At 45.2% G+C, this 12,689-nt stretch overlaps 1 protein-coding gene across 1 annotated transcript in view; it reads left to right on the forward strand.

Moving 5' to 3' along the window:
- Window positions 1-12,418, forward strand: part of TADA2B (transcriptional adaptor 2B) — a 43,296-nt gene extending 30,878 nt beyond the window's left edge. Inside the window, exon 2 of the mRNA XM_069632004.1 lies at window positions 11,266-12,418. Within this exon, the coding sequence (XP_069488105.1) occupies window positions 11,266-12,258 (993 nt within the window). The 3' untranslated portion in view covers window positions 12,259-12,418. The remainder of the gene's footprint in view (window positions 1-11,265) is intronic.
- The last annotated feature ends 271 nt before the right edge of the window (window positions 12,419-12,689 follow it).

Below are 12,689 nucleotides of genomic sequence, written 5' to 3' on the forward strand. Positions count from 1 at the left end.
CAGAATCTTGTTCTTCCGTATTCTTTTCAATGGATTGTCTGGTATACTCCTGCCAGGAATCCCTTTCTGGGGACTTGTAGATTCCCTGACATACTTCGCTGCCAGGTATCTCGCCTCCCCTCTGCCCCGTCCCCTCACCCCCCAATGTTCACGGCCTGATGTGTTCCTTTCACCAGGACTACCTCTTGGCTTCACTGTTCTTCAGTATTGCAGTTATTTTTAATGTGCTTCTTCTTCATTGGCTTGAGGTACTACTTGTTCCAACTTTCTCCACACTGCCATCTCATAGATGGGGACTTGTTCACGGTCTGCCTTTGCACTTTACTTGGTTGGTATTCAAATATTCCGATCTGCTTACATGCTTGTCGGTACGTCCCAGGGTCCCCAATGGCTCGCAACGTTCCCGACCCGTGGCACATTACTGCTGCAAAGGTTCCTCTCTGAGATGGTCTTCCTCACGCTGCAGGCCTTCTTCTAGCTCTTCTGACACTTCCGCACCCACCAGCAAGACTGGAGCTTCTCTGCATGACTATGTCCACGATAGCTCTGCTGCCGGCTCTCCACTGGTTCTTGCACTGTGCCTGCGCTGTCTCTTAAACCATTAAGTAATGCTTGCGAGCGGTCATCTGGAAGTGCTGCCTTCTGCAGTACTGTCCCTTCCCATACTGCTGCCTTCCCCGCCTCTGCCGTTTTCTCCTCTGGCTCTGCTTCATTCTTCTGTGGTTCCCCTTTCCTGAATGCAGACACCATTTTTAAATGTCCTGCGTACTCGGGCTTCATCAAAACAACTAGTCTGCATGTTTAACTTGGTGTTTCTTTCAATCCGTATTGACTCCTTCTCCTTCTTACTCATTTCAGTACTTGAGCTTTATGGGAGTTGGAGTCCATAGGATTTCTGGACTAATGTTATATTCTGGATTTTTACTCAGAAAAACATAAGAGACAGGAGATGTTGTGTGTATGAGCTATAAATGCACTCTGCCTAGAGTGATTTTCAGGAAGGGTTTTGAGATTTTACAACGGGAGGGATTTGTATTGACATGAAGCCATCAAGAATTTGTGAATTATGAAGTGGTCTTCTCTGGGAAGGTAAGAATACGGCCTATTCTGATGTGATCACCACCTTCCCCTGACGGCCCTCTCCTCCCACGTGATCCGCCCTCATACCACCACCCCCAGGGTCAGGATCAGGTAGCGGCTGCAGTCCCGTGGCCACATGGGAGGATATCTTTTTTGGGGAATCTGTGATGATTTCACAGGATACACCACACCCTGTATCCCCTCAATTCTTCCAACAAAGTACAGGACGTTACTATTTTCACCCTATAACCGTGTTCCTCTCCAACCACCTCCATGTGGGAGGGATGATCCATGCACTATCAATCATTCTGTCTTCAAATTACCCCTCTGGTTTTTAAATCCATCTACAGGCAGCCCCACTACCCAAAATCTGGATAATTCGTCTCATGTTATGCTACTGAGGTGATGGACTCCCAGGACAACAGGTAGGTTTTCTGGTAAGTATTTCTTTCCATAAATCAAAGGCCCTCCTGTCGGTGCATATCCATGACAGAAGAGATTGTGATATATACTGCTGAGGAACCTGGTACCTTAAGTGTTTCATGTTTCCAAGGTGATTGCACAGCAAGTTTTATTATGATTTGTGAATAGAATGGCAAAATCAAATGCACATTTGAATAGATACTTATGATTCCAACTGTAACAGCTTTGTTATAATCAAATCATGTTTGTGTACTGCAGTTACAGAACGTGTTTACCTCCATATAAGGCATTGGTAACCATACCATGTTTATTACAATTGTTATACATGGATACAAAAGTTTAAATGTATTTAACTGATGCTAAGACCTTTTTAGTTTGAGATCGAGCAGCCGGTTGGCCTTATTACCCTTTAGTAAAGGATTCCTATTTGGTGGTTGAAATCGCATTGGCGGCACTGTCTGTTAAGTGGGCTTCCAGATATGCCTGTGCGACCTACCACCTCCTCTGGGCCCTGAGTGAGTTGGTTGACTTATGGATCTTTTCCAAGTTCCTGATTTCCTCTTCCACCTGGGATCTACTAGTTTCCCTGGCCCTGACAAAGGCAGAAGAGCAGGCGATGAGCTCTCCTCTGAGAACCCTCTAAAATGCATCCAATATTGTGTTCAAAGATATGATATATCTGAGGTAGTGTTGATGGTGAAATATTCCTCTATCTTTGCCCCTACATTTAAACAGACAGAAGGGTCTTAGAGGAGTGCGTCTTTGAGCTGCCATGGGGGGCTTTCGGGTAAGAGTTTACCTATGCACCAAGAGATCAGCTTGCACTGTGGGAGTGATCAGTCAAGCTTCTGATTCCAATCTCCACCCCTGCCGGACACAGCTTCAGAGCAGGCGACATAAGGAGTAGATCAAGGCGTAAGTGTACCCTATGATCATGTGAGAAAAAGAAGTTGCGTTCTTCGGGGTGAATCACCCGCCAAGAGTACACTACATTCAACGCGCAGAATAGGTGAAGAAGAGCACGGGCATCATGATAGTCTACCTAGCAGGGTGGAGAGGACTTATCCTGCAGGGGATTCAGTGTGATATTGAAATCACTGCCTATGATTAAATGTCCTTCGGCGAACTCGGAGAGAGTTTGGGTGAGCATCTTGAAGACGGCATCCTGTGCTTCATTTGGTGCGTACACTGATGCAAGAGTGACTAGGTGCCAACCTAGGTTGCCCTAAGGAAGAGTCCCTTGTGGTACCTCTGTATTGCATGCTTAGCGAAGGAGAACTCCTTGGATATAAGATGGATCTCCTGAATAAAGGCGAGCCAACAGACCCAATATCTGAGCAGTTGTAAAAATCCCTTTCCTTTTGAAAGGCGAATTAAGGCCCAGGACATTGAGGGTGATCAGTGGAGTAGAAAGGGTGCACCCCAGGGCGGCTGACTCTACGTAAGGTGACATGGCCATGAGAGAGTGTGCCTAATGTGCAGTCCGGGACAATGTCTGACTGGTTGTACCTGAGGAATAAAGGGTTTGAAGTGGGGAATGGGGAAGTATTGAGTAACCGGGAGTAACTAACATGACGTAGCCACGAGGTTGGAGCTGGCCGACGGAGATATCCATTCTAGGAGATGTGGGCCAACCACTGTCTCTGGGGTGGGGAGTGTTGGGGTCATTTGTTGAGACACACCTAGTGCGGTGATGAGAACTGGAGTAACTTGGAGTAAGCATGACTCAGTATTGTCACCGGAAGGTTGAAGGGGGCCCAATCGGGAGACCCAGCAACAGAAATGTCAGATGAGTGTTCCAGAGTGAGAGTCACAGCGGCTCAGGCTCCCGGGGGACAGGGCTCAGCCCACTTTACTGCATGTGCTGATTCTTCTTGAGTGCCCTCTCGCCCTCGGGGGCCTCCAATTATGGGGGCCCGGGGGAGCGTTCAGACCCCCATCAGGCTGGGTTAGTGAGCCAGGGCCACCTGGCAGGAAATCTGCCTCCTCCGGGTCATTCAGGACACAGGATATTCCACTCCAGGCAAACATAAGGGAGCATGGGAAGCCCCAACTATACTTGATGATCCTTTTGTTGAGGCCAGGTAGACACAAGTCTAAGTGCTTGTCGTTTAGCCAGGGTGTAGGGGAGGGCCTGATCCTGGAACCGTTGGATCTTGGCATCTTTGTGATATAGTTCGCCCTTGAGGCGGAATAGCTGCATAATCTCCTCTTTGCCTCTGAAGTAGTCTACCCTTGTGGGTCACATTTTTAGATTTCTGGAAAGCTGAGTATACCCAGTGGGTCCAATCCAAATTGATTTGTGTGTCCGGCAAGGAGAGGAGTGACTGGAAGAATCCTGAGATGAACTCCTTGAGCCCAGAGTCGGGAATGTGGGTGGGGATCCTCTTAATACAAATGTTTTTCCAGGCCAGTTTTCGAGGTCTGTCTGCTTCGCTTGCAGTTGCTCAGCAGTTGTTTCCAGGGCATCTATCCTTTGGTCTAGTTCTGTCGGCTTGTACGACTGTTCACAGGTGGTATCTTCGAGGTTGCTGATCCATTGCTCTGTTACCAGTATATGGTTATCCAGAGCCGTGATGCTGACACGCAGCTCTGCCATACTGGAATGTATTTCACTCATAATCTCTTGCAGGATAATTTGTAGATCTTCCTTCGTGGCAGGAGAACCTGCCTGTGATGGAGGAGTGTCCTGCTTGTGGATTTGCGCTTCAACCAGAAGCTCCTACTTCCCTTTTTCCAGGACGGTGGTCATCAGGTTAAAATTGTCTGTAAGCGTATTACTTTTCCCCCCCTCCTTGGCCGCTGTAGAAGCTTATCCGTGCCAATACCACCTCAGTGCAAGCTCTGGCGATGGCAAATCGGTTTTGGCGGTGGTCAGCGACAAGGTCCACAAAGGTGAAGATCAAGCGTTTGCTTCTCGGGTGTCAATTGTTTCTTTGGCTTATGCTATACTCGAAGTTGTTTGTACCACATGCACCCCTTTCTTACTCCTAAGATAAGCCTGGCTGCTCCGCATTAGCTACCAACAAAACCTGCATGGTTCAGGCCTGCACTAAGAATAGGAGGCTGTATCGACTAAATAGCGCTCCAACTCTTAGTGGAAGCCAGAACCACGCAAGTTTTGTTTCTAGCAATGGCTGAGCAGTTAGGCTTCTCTTAGGAGGGATAAAGGACTGAAGGCGGTACAAAGAAACTTGAAACACTTGACACACTAAAAGCTATATGAAAATAATGTTTTATTATTTTGCACAATGAATTATTCACAGTGTGTAAATCACTTTGTAGCAGTATGTATTTCAAAGGTAAGTAAAACCTTTGTAGTAACTTTTCAGAATATCTGTTTCAGGTAAAATAAATGAAACCAAACCAACCTATGTTAGAGGCCTAACACTTTTTAGATGTCCATGCCTATCTAGTTATGTCTTGGAATCCGTTTAGAGGGCAAAACGGGTAGGCACACGGTGTAGAGAGTTCAAAAGGAAGTCTCTGTAGCAAGTAACCTCCTTTGTTGGCAAAAGGATCAGGACTTGTAGAACGCTTCCTGAAGGCACACAGGCGCTAGTCCTGTGTGAAAGTCTATAGGCAAACTCCCAAACTCACAAATCCGCATTCCAGCAACACAGCAGCAAAGAAACTCTTGGTAGGTTTTACCAGGAATCTTACTGTACCTTAGCAGTGAGCAGCAGTCCTGGTCACCAGATTCCTGGTCAGGCAGAAGAAAGAAGCGACACTGGAGTGGATATTGCCGCAGCAGTGGAGTGAAGAGGCTATCATCAATGGATTCTTCTTTGTTCTGTGACTTTGGTGCCTTTTTGGGGAGCACCAGTGAAGAACGATTACTGCCCGGTCGATTCATCTCGCTATCTCGGTCCTGCACTCTGGTAAGGGGACTTTAAGGAGTGGAATCGTGCTTCTGGAGGCCTGGAAGGAGTACACCAAAGTTTCAGGAGGACTTTCTCTTTGGAAGACGATGCACTGCACAGTTTATTATTTATACAGCGCGCCACACCCTAAGGTATCTGGGCGCTTTACAAGACATTTTAGGATACATAAGTACATACAAATGTAAATTAAAACAGAGTAGAACATCAAAAGGTAGTAAAAACATAGAAGCATAAAAGTTAAGTTCAATAGTCACAAAACAACTCCACGTGCACGGACACATTTGTCAGTGAGAAGGGCGATACATAAAAGAGGTTGTCTGCAGACGTAATCGACAATGAAGGCAGTGGTGTCATTGGTGAAGAGCCATTTTTTGGTGTTGGAACTGAAGCTGTGGAGGTTTGGGGTTTGGGTCAGTACGTAGGTTAAGTGGGAGGGCATTCCATGCCAGAGCTGCTTGTACCGGGAAGCTGGTACCAAGTTGAAGCGTGGCGAGATGATGCAGAAGGAGTTAGCTGATCTAGTGTGTCTGGAAGAAGATTTTAGGTCAATTTTGTCTATCAAGTATTTAGGGGCAGCATTATAAAGACATTTGTGGGAGATGGAGACAAGTTTAAAGTAGGTTCTATCCTGGTTTGAGAGCCATTTGTGGCTTCGTCTTGTTTCAGAGATGTGGTCATTTTTGGGAATGCCCAGGGTGGTTCTTAGTGCATTATTTTGCAAGGTTTGAAGTTTGATTAGCATTTATTTATTTGCTCCTGCATGGAGAGCATTGCAGTAATCTAGTTTGGACAAGATTAGTGCTCGTGCCAGGATCATGCGACTATTAGTAGAAAGATAGTTTTTACGTGCATGAATAAGTTTGCAAGTATAGACGGTAGCTGTCGCAGGGCCTTAGCTTCTTTCCTAAGGTTCAAGGCGGAATCGAGATGGAAGCATAGGGTTTTAGTTTCCTTGGCTGTAATAATCAGGTTTCTGTCTATATTGAACAAGGTGTATTTAGGGTAAAAACATTTTTTAGATAGATAGGGGTGCCTAATATGAGAATTTCAGTCTTCTCGTCATTCAGGCATAGGCTGTGGGTGGCCATCCAAGCCTGAATGACAAGGTAGATTTTAGTAGGTCATTGTCAGTCGTAGTTGCCAGATAGTGGGATCAATATCTGGGTGTCATCTGCGTAGTTGGTGTATATGACAGCCAAACGGTCCAAGATGTCGGATAAAGGTTTGGTAAACACATTATATACTGTGGGGGAAACGCAGGAGCCTTGTGGCACTTCGCAAGTGATGGGGATGGGGATGGGTCGGCTGCATCTGTTGGAGAGAATACTCTCATCATTCTGTTATTTAAGAAGGATTTAATCCACGTTGCAGCCTGAGGAGAGAAGTTCGCTGCTGATGACAGATGCTCGCAAAGTATATTGTGATCAGCCAGATCGAAGGCAGCGGAGAGGTCTAAAAGCAGAAGTGCGCATTGTCTGTTGTCTTTTATTAGGTCTCTCTGTGTTTTCAGATCTAGGAGCGCTGTTTCGGTTCCATGAAGGGGTCTTAAACCAGTTTGTCTGAGCCCAAGGAGATTGTTAATCTCTAGGTAAATCTGGATTTGGAGGTAGGCTGCCTTAATCTATGATTTTGAGTAGGAAAGGGACTGTAGTTATTGGCCTGTAATTAGTTGGGATGGTGGGGTTGAAGTTTTTATTCAAGCAGAGGTAGTACCCATGCGTCTTTCAGAGTCAGTGGGAACCTGGCAAGATTTAAAAGAGGCATTTATTAACCTTGCTGCATATTTTATGATTTGGGCAGGGCAGATGTCACCTTGACAACGTGAGGGTTTCAGAGAGTTTATAATTTTTGCGACCTCTGTTGTAGTGACTTGGGCGAATTTTAATTCTGTTACAGTATTGGTAGGGATGGTGGTGTCCTGATTCTGAACTGTGTTGATGCCATTAATATTAATTCTTTTAGAGGCAATTTTCTTTTGGAGGGTTGTCATTTTGTTGGCCAAGGCGTTTTGGATGCCGGTGCACCAAGCTTTGTTTTTAGGGTCATCCGGGGCTATGGGCGATTCGAATTCACTTAGGATTCCAAATAGTTTCTTGATGCTGGAACTGGCATTTTGGATCCTGTCATATGTTTCCTGTTTATTTTGAGGATCTCTGCTTTGTAACGAGCAGAGATTTATGTGACTTTATATTTGTTCTCCTTGGAGGGTAAGTTTTCCATGTGGCCTCACATTTCCTTTTTTCAGACCTCAGGGCTTTCATTTGCGGTGTATACCAGGTATTGAGGTGGTCTTTGGGTTTACTCTTACCGAGTTTCAAAGGGGCGATGGAGTCTAAGGCCATTGTAATGGTATTATTGAAGAGATCTATTAGTTCTTCAGGATCTTCAGAGTTGTTGGCGTTTAGTATTGGGATTAGTATAGGGGTTAATTTTTCAGCTGTAATGTTGCGCTTGTTTCTAGTGAGTAGAGGAGGTGTGATGGTCTTGGTTCTAGGGGCTGTGTGGTTAGCATTGATGGTGAAGGTGATGAAGGAATGGTCGGCCCACGTTTGTAGTTCAATGGCGGTAATTACAGTGGCACAGTTATGGTCTGCCAACCAATCCAGTGTTCGTCCTTTCGTGTGGGTAGGTTGGTTGATTCTCTGTGTGAAGTTCAGTTCACTTTGGGATTCTTCCAAGAATTTAGAAGCCTGGTCGTTGGGGTCAGATAGGCCTAAGTTAAAGTCACCTAGTATTAAAATTTGTGACGTTGGTTTTGAAAGCAGTGGCCACAGGTCCCAGGGTATTGGCGATTTGCAGCCTGTGAAGGTCACAGCTCGTTGTGGGATGTTCTCCTGACACTTGGAAGGAAGCGTTGACCAAGAAGGGATAAACAATCGAGAAATGGCAAAAAAAATATATTCGCACGTTAAGGTCAATGGTGACCCTTCTGTGCACTACTATTACTGCTGCTCTCAGTGTAGCCTGGGAGTAGAAAATAAACAAAAGTAGGTAGGATAAAACCGCTGCCACCAGCCATTCAGTTCCAGGAGCATTGAGAAAGGGGATGCAGTGTAGCCCCCTCAGCCCTCGACATAAGGTGGGGTGAGCTGATCTCAGAATATACAAGTTAGGAAGGAGACTAAATATCCCCCTGCTCTTGGGACATAAGTTCTTGCAAGGAAGATAACCGATAATAAAAAGGGAAGCCCAAGGGACTCCCAGCCACACTGTACAGAGTGCTTTGTTTGCAAAATTAAATGACAGATGCCATAGAACCTGGATGAAAGAATTTCTCCAAGAGTTACAAAAAGAAATACAAAGTATCCCAAAAAGATAGGGTAACAGAATGAGCGAGTGGGGGGTAGGGAGGGTTCCCACTCGGGAACAGACAAAAGAAATCCATAGTGCTGGGGGACTCGCATGTGGAGGGGATGTGTGCATAAAAAATGAAAATCCGCCTCAACAGAAACTGTGCCTCGGATCCCACCCGGCTGCTCCTTGCTTACCAGGTCAAGCAGTCTATCAATGGGAAGGGGGAGAACATGAGGGGTGCAAGACCGAGCTCCTAGCGCCCCAAACCCCAGAGAAGCACTGGTTGTGCCATCCAGGCAGCACGAGAACAGGAGGCAGACCCAGAGCACCCCGCCTCCGTAACTCGCTATGCATGCCTTGATCTGTGGGCACTGGCCTGGCCCACAGTAGTCTGCAGGGCTTGGGCCCCCAGAACACCTTCACCCACCTTCAGGAGGGCGCAGGTGGGATCCAGGTGCTGCTGGTGCAGTATCACGATCCGCCCCTGGGTCTCAGTAGCATGATCGGCTGCCCTTCTCATTGCAAACCTGCCCCACACAAGTTGGGGGTGGCCGCCACCATCCAGGTCTCGTGGCCGATTTCCCTCAATGCCAGTGAATGCGGCCTCCAAGCACGACACCGGCAACCCTCCTCCGGACTGTCTCCACTTCTCGTAGGGCTGGCAGCCGGCCCCCTGGCACACCACTATACTGTAGCGCTCTGGGCTCCCTTCCTGGGACAAGAGCCAGATTCATTGGGGGTTGGATAGCTTATTTCTTGCCTCCATGTTCCTAATGTTCAGCGCGTTTCTCGAAGCCTCAAGGAATTGCGGCCGTTATGATTTCCATCTGGCCACGCCCCCCACGCATCCCCATTTCTAATGAATTCAAATACTACTTGCGCTTAGCCACCGAACAGTCTACGTGCTTCTGCTCTTTCTCCAGTATAGTTCTCCTTCTCAATGCACAATCTCTAAATATTTCTCTTTTCCATATAATATGCCCCAACACATCGTCTCCTTTCTACTGCCCAAAATCAGATTTAATTTCTTTGTAAGGCAGAGCTAGACAAAGCTTGTTCTATGCAGGAAAGTTGGTGACCTAGAACATATTCTGGGAATGAGTGTAAGATGCAATTAAAAGCAAATCATATAAAAACATTAAACTGAATGTCCTTCTGCAGCTCAGTTAATTAAGCCTAGCAGGGTTAAAAAGTGCTGGGATCCATTTAGCTCCCGCTTTTAAGTGGAGTGACCCTGGCTTGCTTGAAACCAAAACTACCAGGAGCTAATTTGTATCCACGTGTCCCATGGCCTTACAAACATCCATATGTGACATGAACTGTGAGGATTTCAGAATATTAGGTCATATCTAGTACACATTGCTTACATAATAGGCAAAGGTTGCTTCTCATGTGGAGGTTAGATTCGTGGTGCACTGGATACTCCTTGTTCCCCAGCGATAGGTCCTGCTTACTGGGTGATGTCTAATACCCTGGAGCTGGTTTTAGCTCCTGCTAATCAAATCTTAATTTCGAACCCTTCTTGGGTTCAGGAATTTGCAATGTACTAAACTCTAGCATGGCCTTTCACACTTGGTTTCCCTGTTAGGCATAATTTCACACCCCAATTTGCAGATTCGTACCATTGCTGGCCGTTTCTCTTTTTACAGCCTCAAAATGCTCTGTGGCATCAGTTAGCATTCTTTCCTCTACTACCGACCCGCTATAGCACCCTCTACTGGCACTCCTACTTACCTGCACCCTATAGCATGTAGGCAGATTTAGGATGCTCTAAGCCACCCATCACTTCAAATCATCTAATTCGCCAAAACATTGCCTTATTTATCCCTTGCTGTCCTGTATACAGATACATGCATATACTGTCCTTTTAAACCACCTGCACCTGTTCCTCATTGGACAAGAAAGGGAGAGCTGAGTTTCTTTGGGCAAGTCCCCATTCAATAGCCTCTAACTTTGCAGCAGATCTCTTACCAACCCGTTTCACCCGTAGTATAACCCCCCAAACCCACTGTTTAACCAGCCTATGGGCCCTACCAAGACCATAAAATAACCAATGGCAAAACCAATTTGGGCATTTGCCAGGGACTACCTAATGATACTTCCTGCTAAAGAAAGGGCAACAGCTGGCGAATGGTGAGAGTACCTGGTTATACAATGACGGTGCCTGGCAAATGCCCATATACAGCCCATAAAACAGCTGGCTTTGACAAACTATTTTAACAGGAACTAATTGAAAGAAACCAATGCAAACCTGTTATTATTACACCAGAAGCCTTTCATAAGACTGCTTAGAAATAAGATTTACAGACCCAGTAAAGCTGTTGCTTAATGTAGAAATTCACACGATTGCTCTGAAAACACTTCTCATTCAGTGTTATTTTTGTTTCGGCCTTGATTGAAATCAGTGTGGCAATGTTATGTAATACGTCGTAAAGATGTTTTTGAGTCTTTTTTAGAATGGTCTGCCAAAATGTTTGGGTTTGTTTTTGCTTTAATTGGGTGATATTGAAAAATAGATGTAATACTTTATTATTGGTGCGAGTAATTTGTGTAGATATATTACTTCTTTGTCTTTTACTTGCAGGAGGATATGGCTGCCCATGTTGGTGCCTCACGAACTCCGCAAGAAGTAATGGACCATTATGTAAGCATGTACATCCATGGCAACCTTGGCAAAGCATGCATACCTGATGCAATACCTAATAGGGTGACTGACCATACATGTCCCAGTGGCGGGCCTCTTTCTCCAAGTTTGACCCTACCAGGACCCCCTTTAGACATAACTGTTGCTGACCAGCAGCAGTTGGCTTATATGCCGCTTCGGGATGACTATGAAATTGAGTATGATCAAGAAGCAGAGACTCTCATCAGTGGACTTTCTGTGAACTACGATGATGATGACGTTGAAATAGAATTAAAACGGGCACATGTGGATATGTATGTACGGAAATTGAAAGAGAGACAGCGGCGAAAGTGTATTGCCAGGGATTATAATTTGGTTCCTGCATTTTTGGGGAAGGAGAAGAAGGAAAAAGAAAAGCCAGTAAAGCGAAAAATTTCAAAAGAGGAGAGGGAGCTCAGATTGAAATTGAGACCTCTTTATCAGTTCATGCCCTCCAAGGACGTTGAGGATTTCTTTGAGAACATTCACAAAGAGCGTGTGCTCAGAACGAAGATCCGCGAATTGCAGCGGTATCGTAGGAATGGGATCACCAAGATGGAGGAGTCTGCAGAGTATGAAGCTGCCAGGCATAAGCGGGAAAAGAGAAAGGAGAACAAAAACCTGGCTAATTCCAAAAGAGGGAAGGAAGAGGGGAAAGATGGAGAGTTTGCTTCCATTGAAAATTTGAATGGATTTGAATTGCTGTCAGACAGGGAAAAGGTGCTTTGCACTACTTTAAATCTCAGTCCCGCTCGCTACTTGACTGTAAAAACTATAATTATTAAGGACCATCTTCAGAAAAGACAAGGCATACCATCAAAAAGTCGCCTTCCCAGTTATTTGGACAAGGTTCTGAAGAAAAGGATTTTAAATTTCTTAACGGAAAGTGGTTGGATATCCAGGGATGCATCGTAATGGTTGTTCTGCGGGAGCAGACTGGTCATAAGCACAAATTACTCTTCTCCTCAGCCACAATTTACATTTTTTAACATCTGAGAAGTTGTATTTTTTTTCTTGCTGTTATAAAATGTAGCAGTTTGTACATATTAAAAAAAAAGACATGAGATGTTTATAACTTCTGTGGTATGACAAAATGTGACCTCGATTTAATCTAATATATTGAAGCCGATTTTTATAGTTCTTTTTGCACAAATAGATTTTGGAAAAAAACATTTGTTTTGCTACTTGCCATTTGTTTTTTGAGATTTTCTGGTTCGATTTTCATTCACTCAAATATTGTATATTTACTAAGAAAGGAATGCCTTTAATGTGTAACGAAACCCTCACAATATACATTAACTACACAATTATTTTATTAAGCAACCATTGCTAGCATAAGCCACTTA

Source organism: Ambystoma mexicanum, chromosome 6q (genome assembly GCF_040938575.1).
Source record: "Ambystoma mexicanum isolate Mex_15411 chromosome 6q, UKY_AmexF1_1, whole genome shotgun sequence".
NCBI lineage: Eukaryota > Metazoa > Chordata > Amphibia > Caudata > Ambystomatidae > Ambystoma > Ambystoma mexicanum.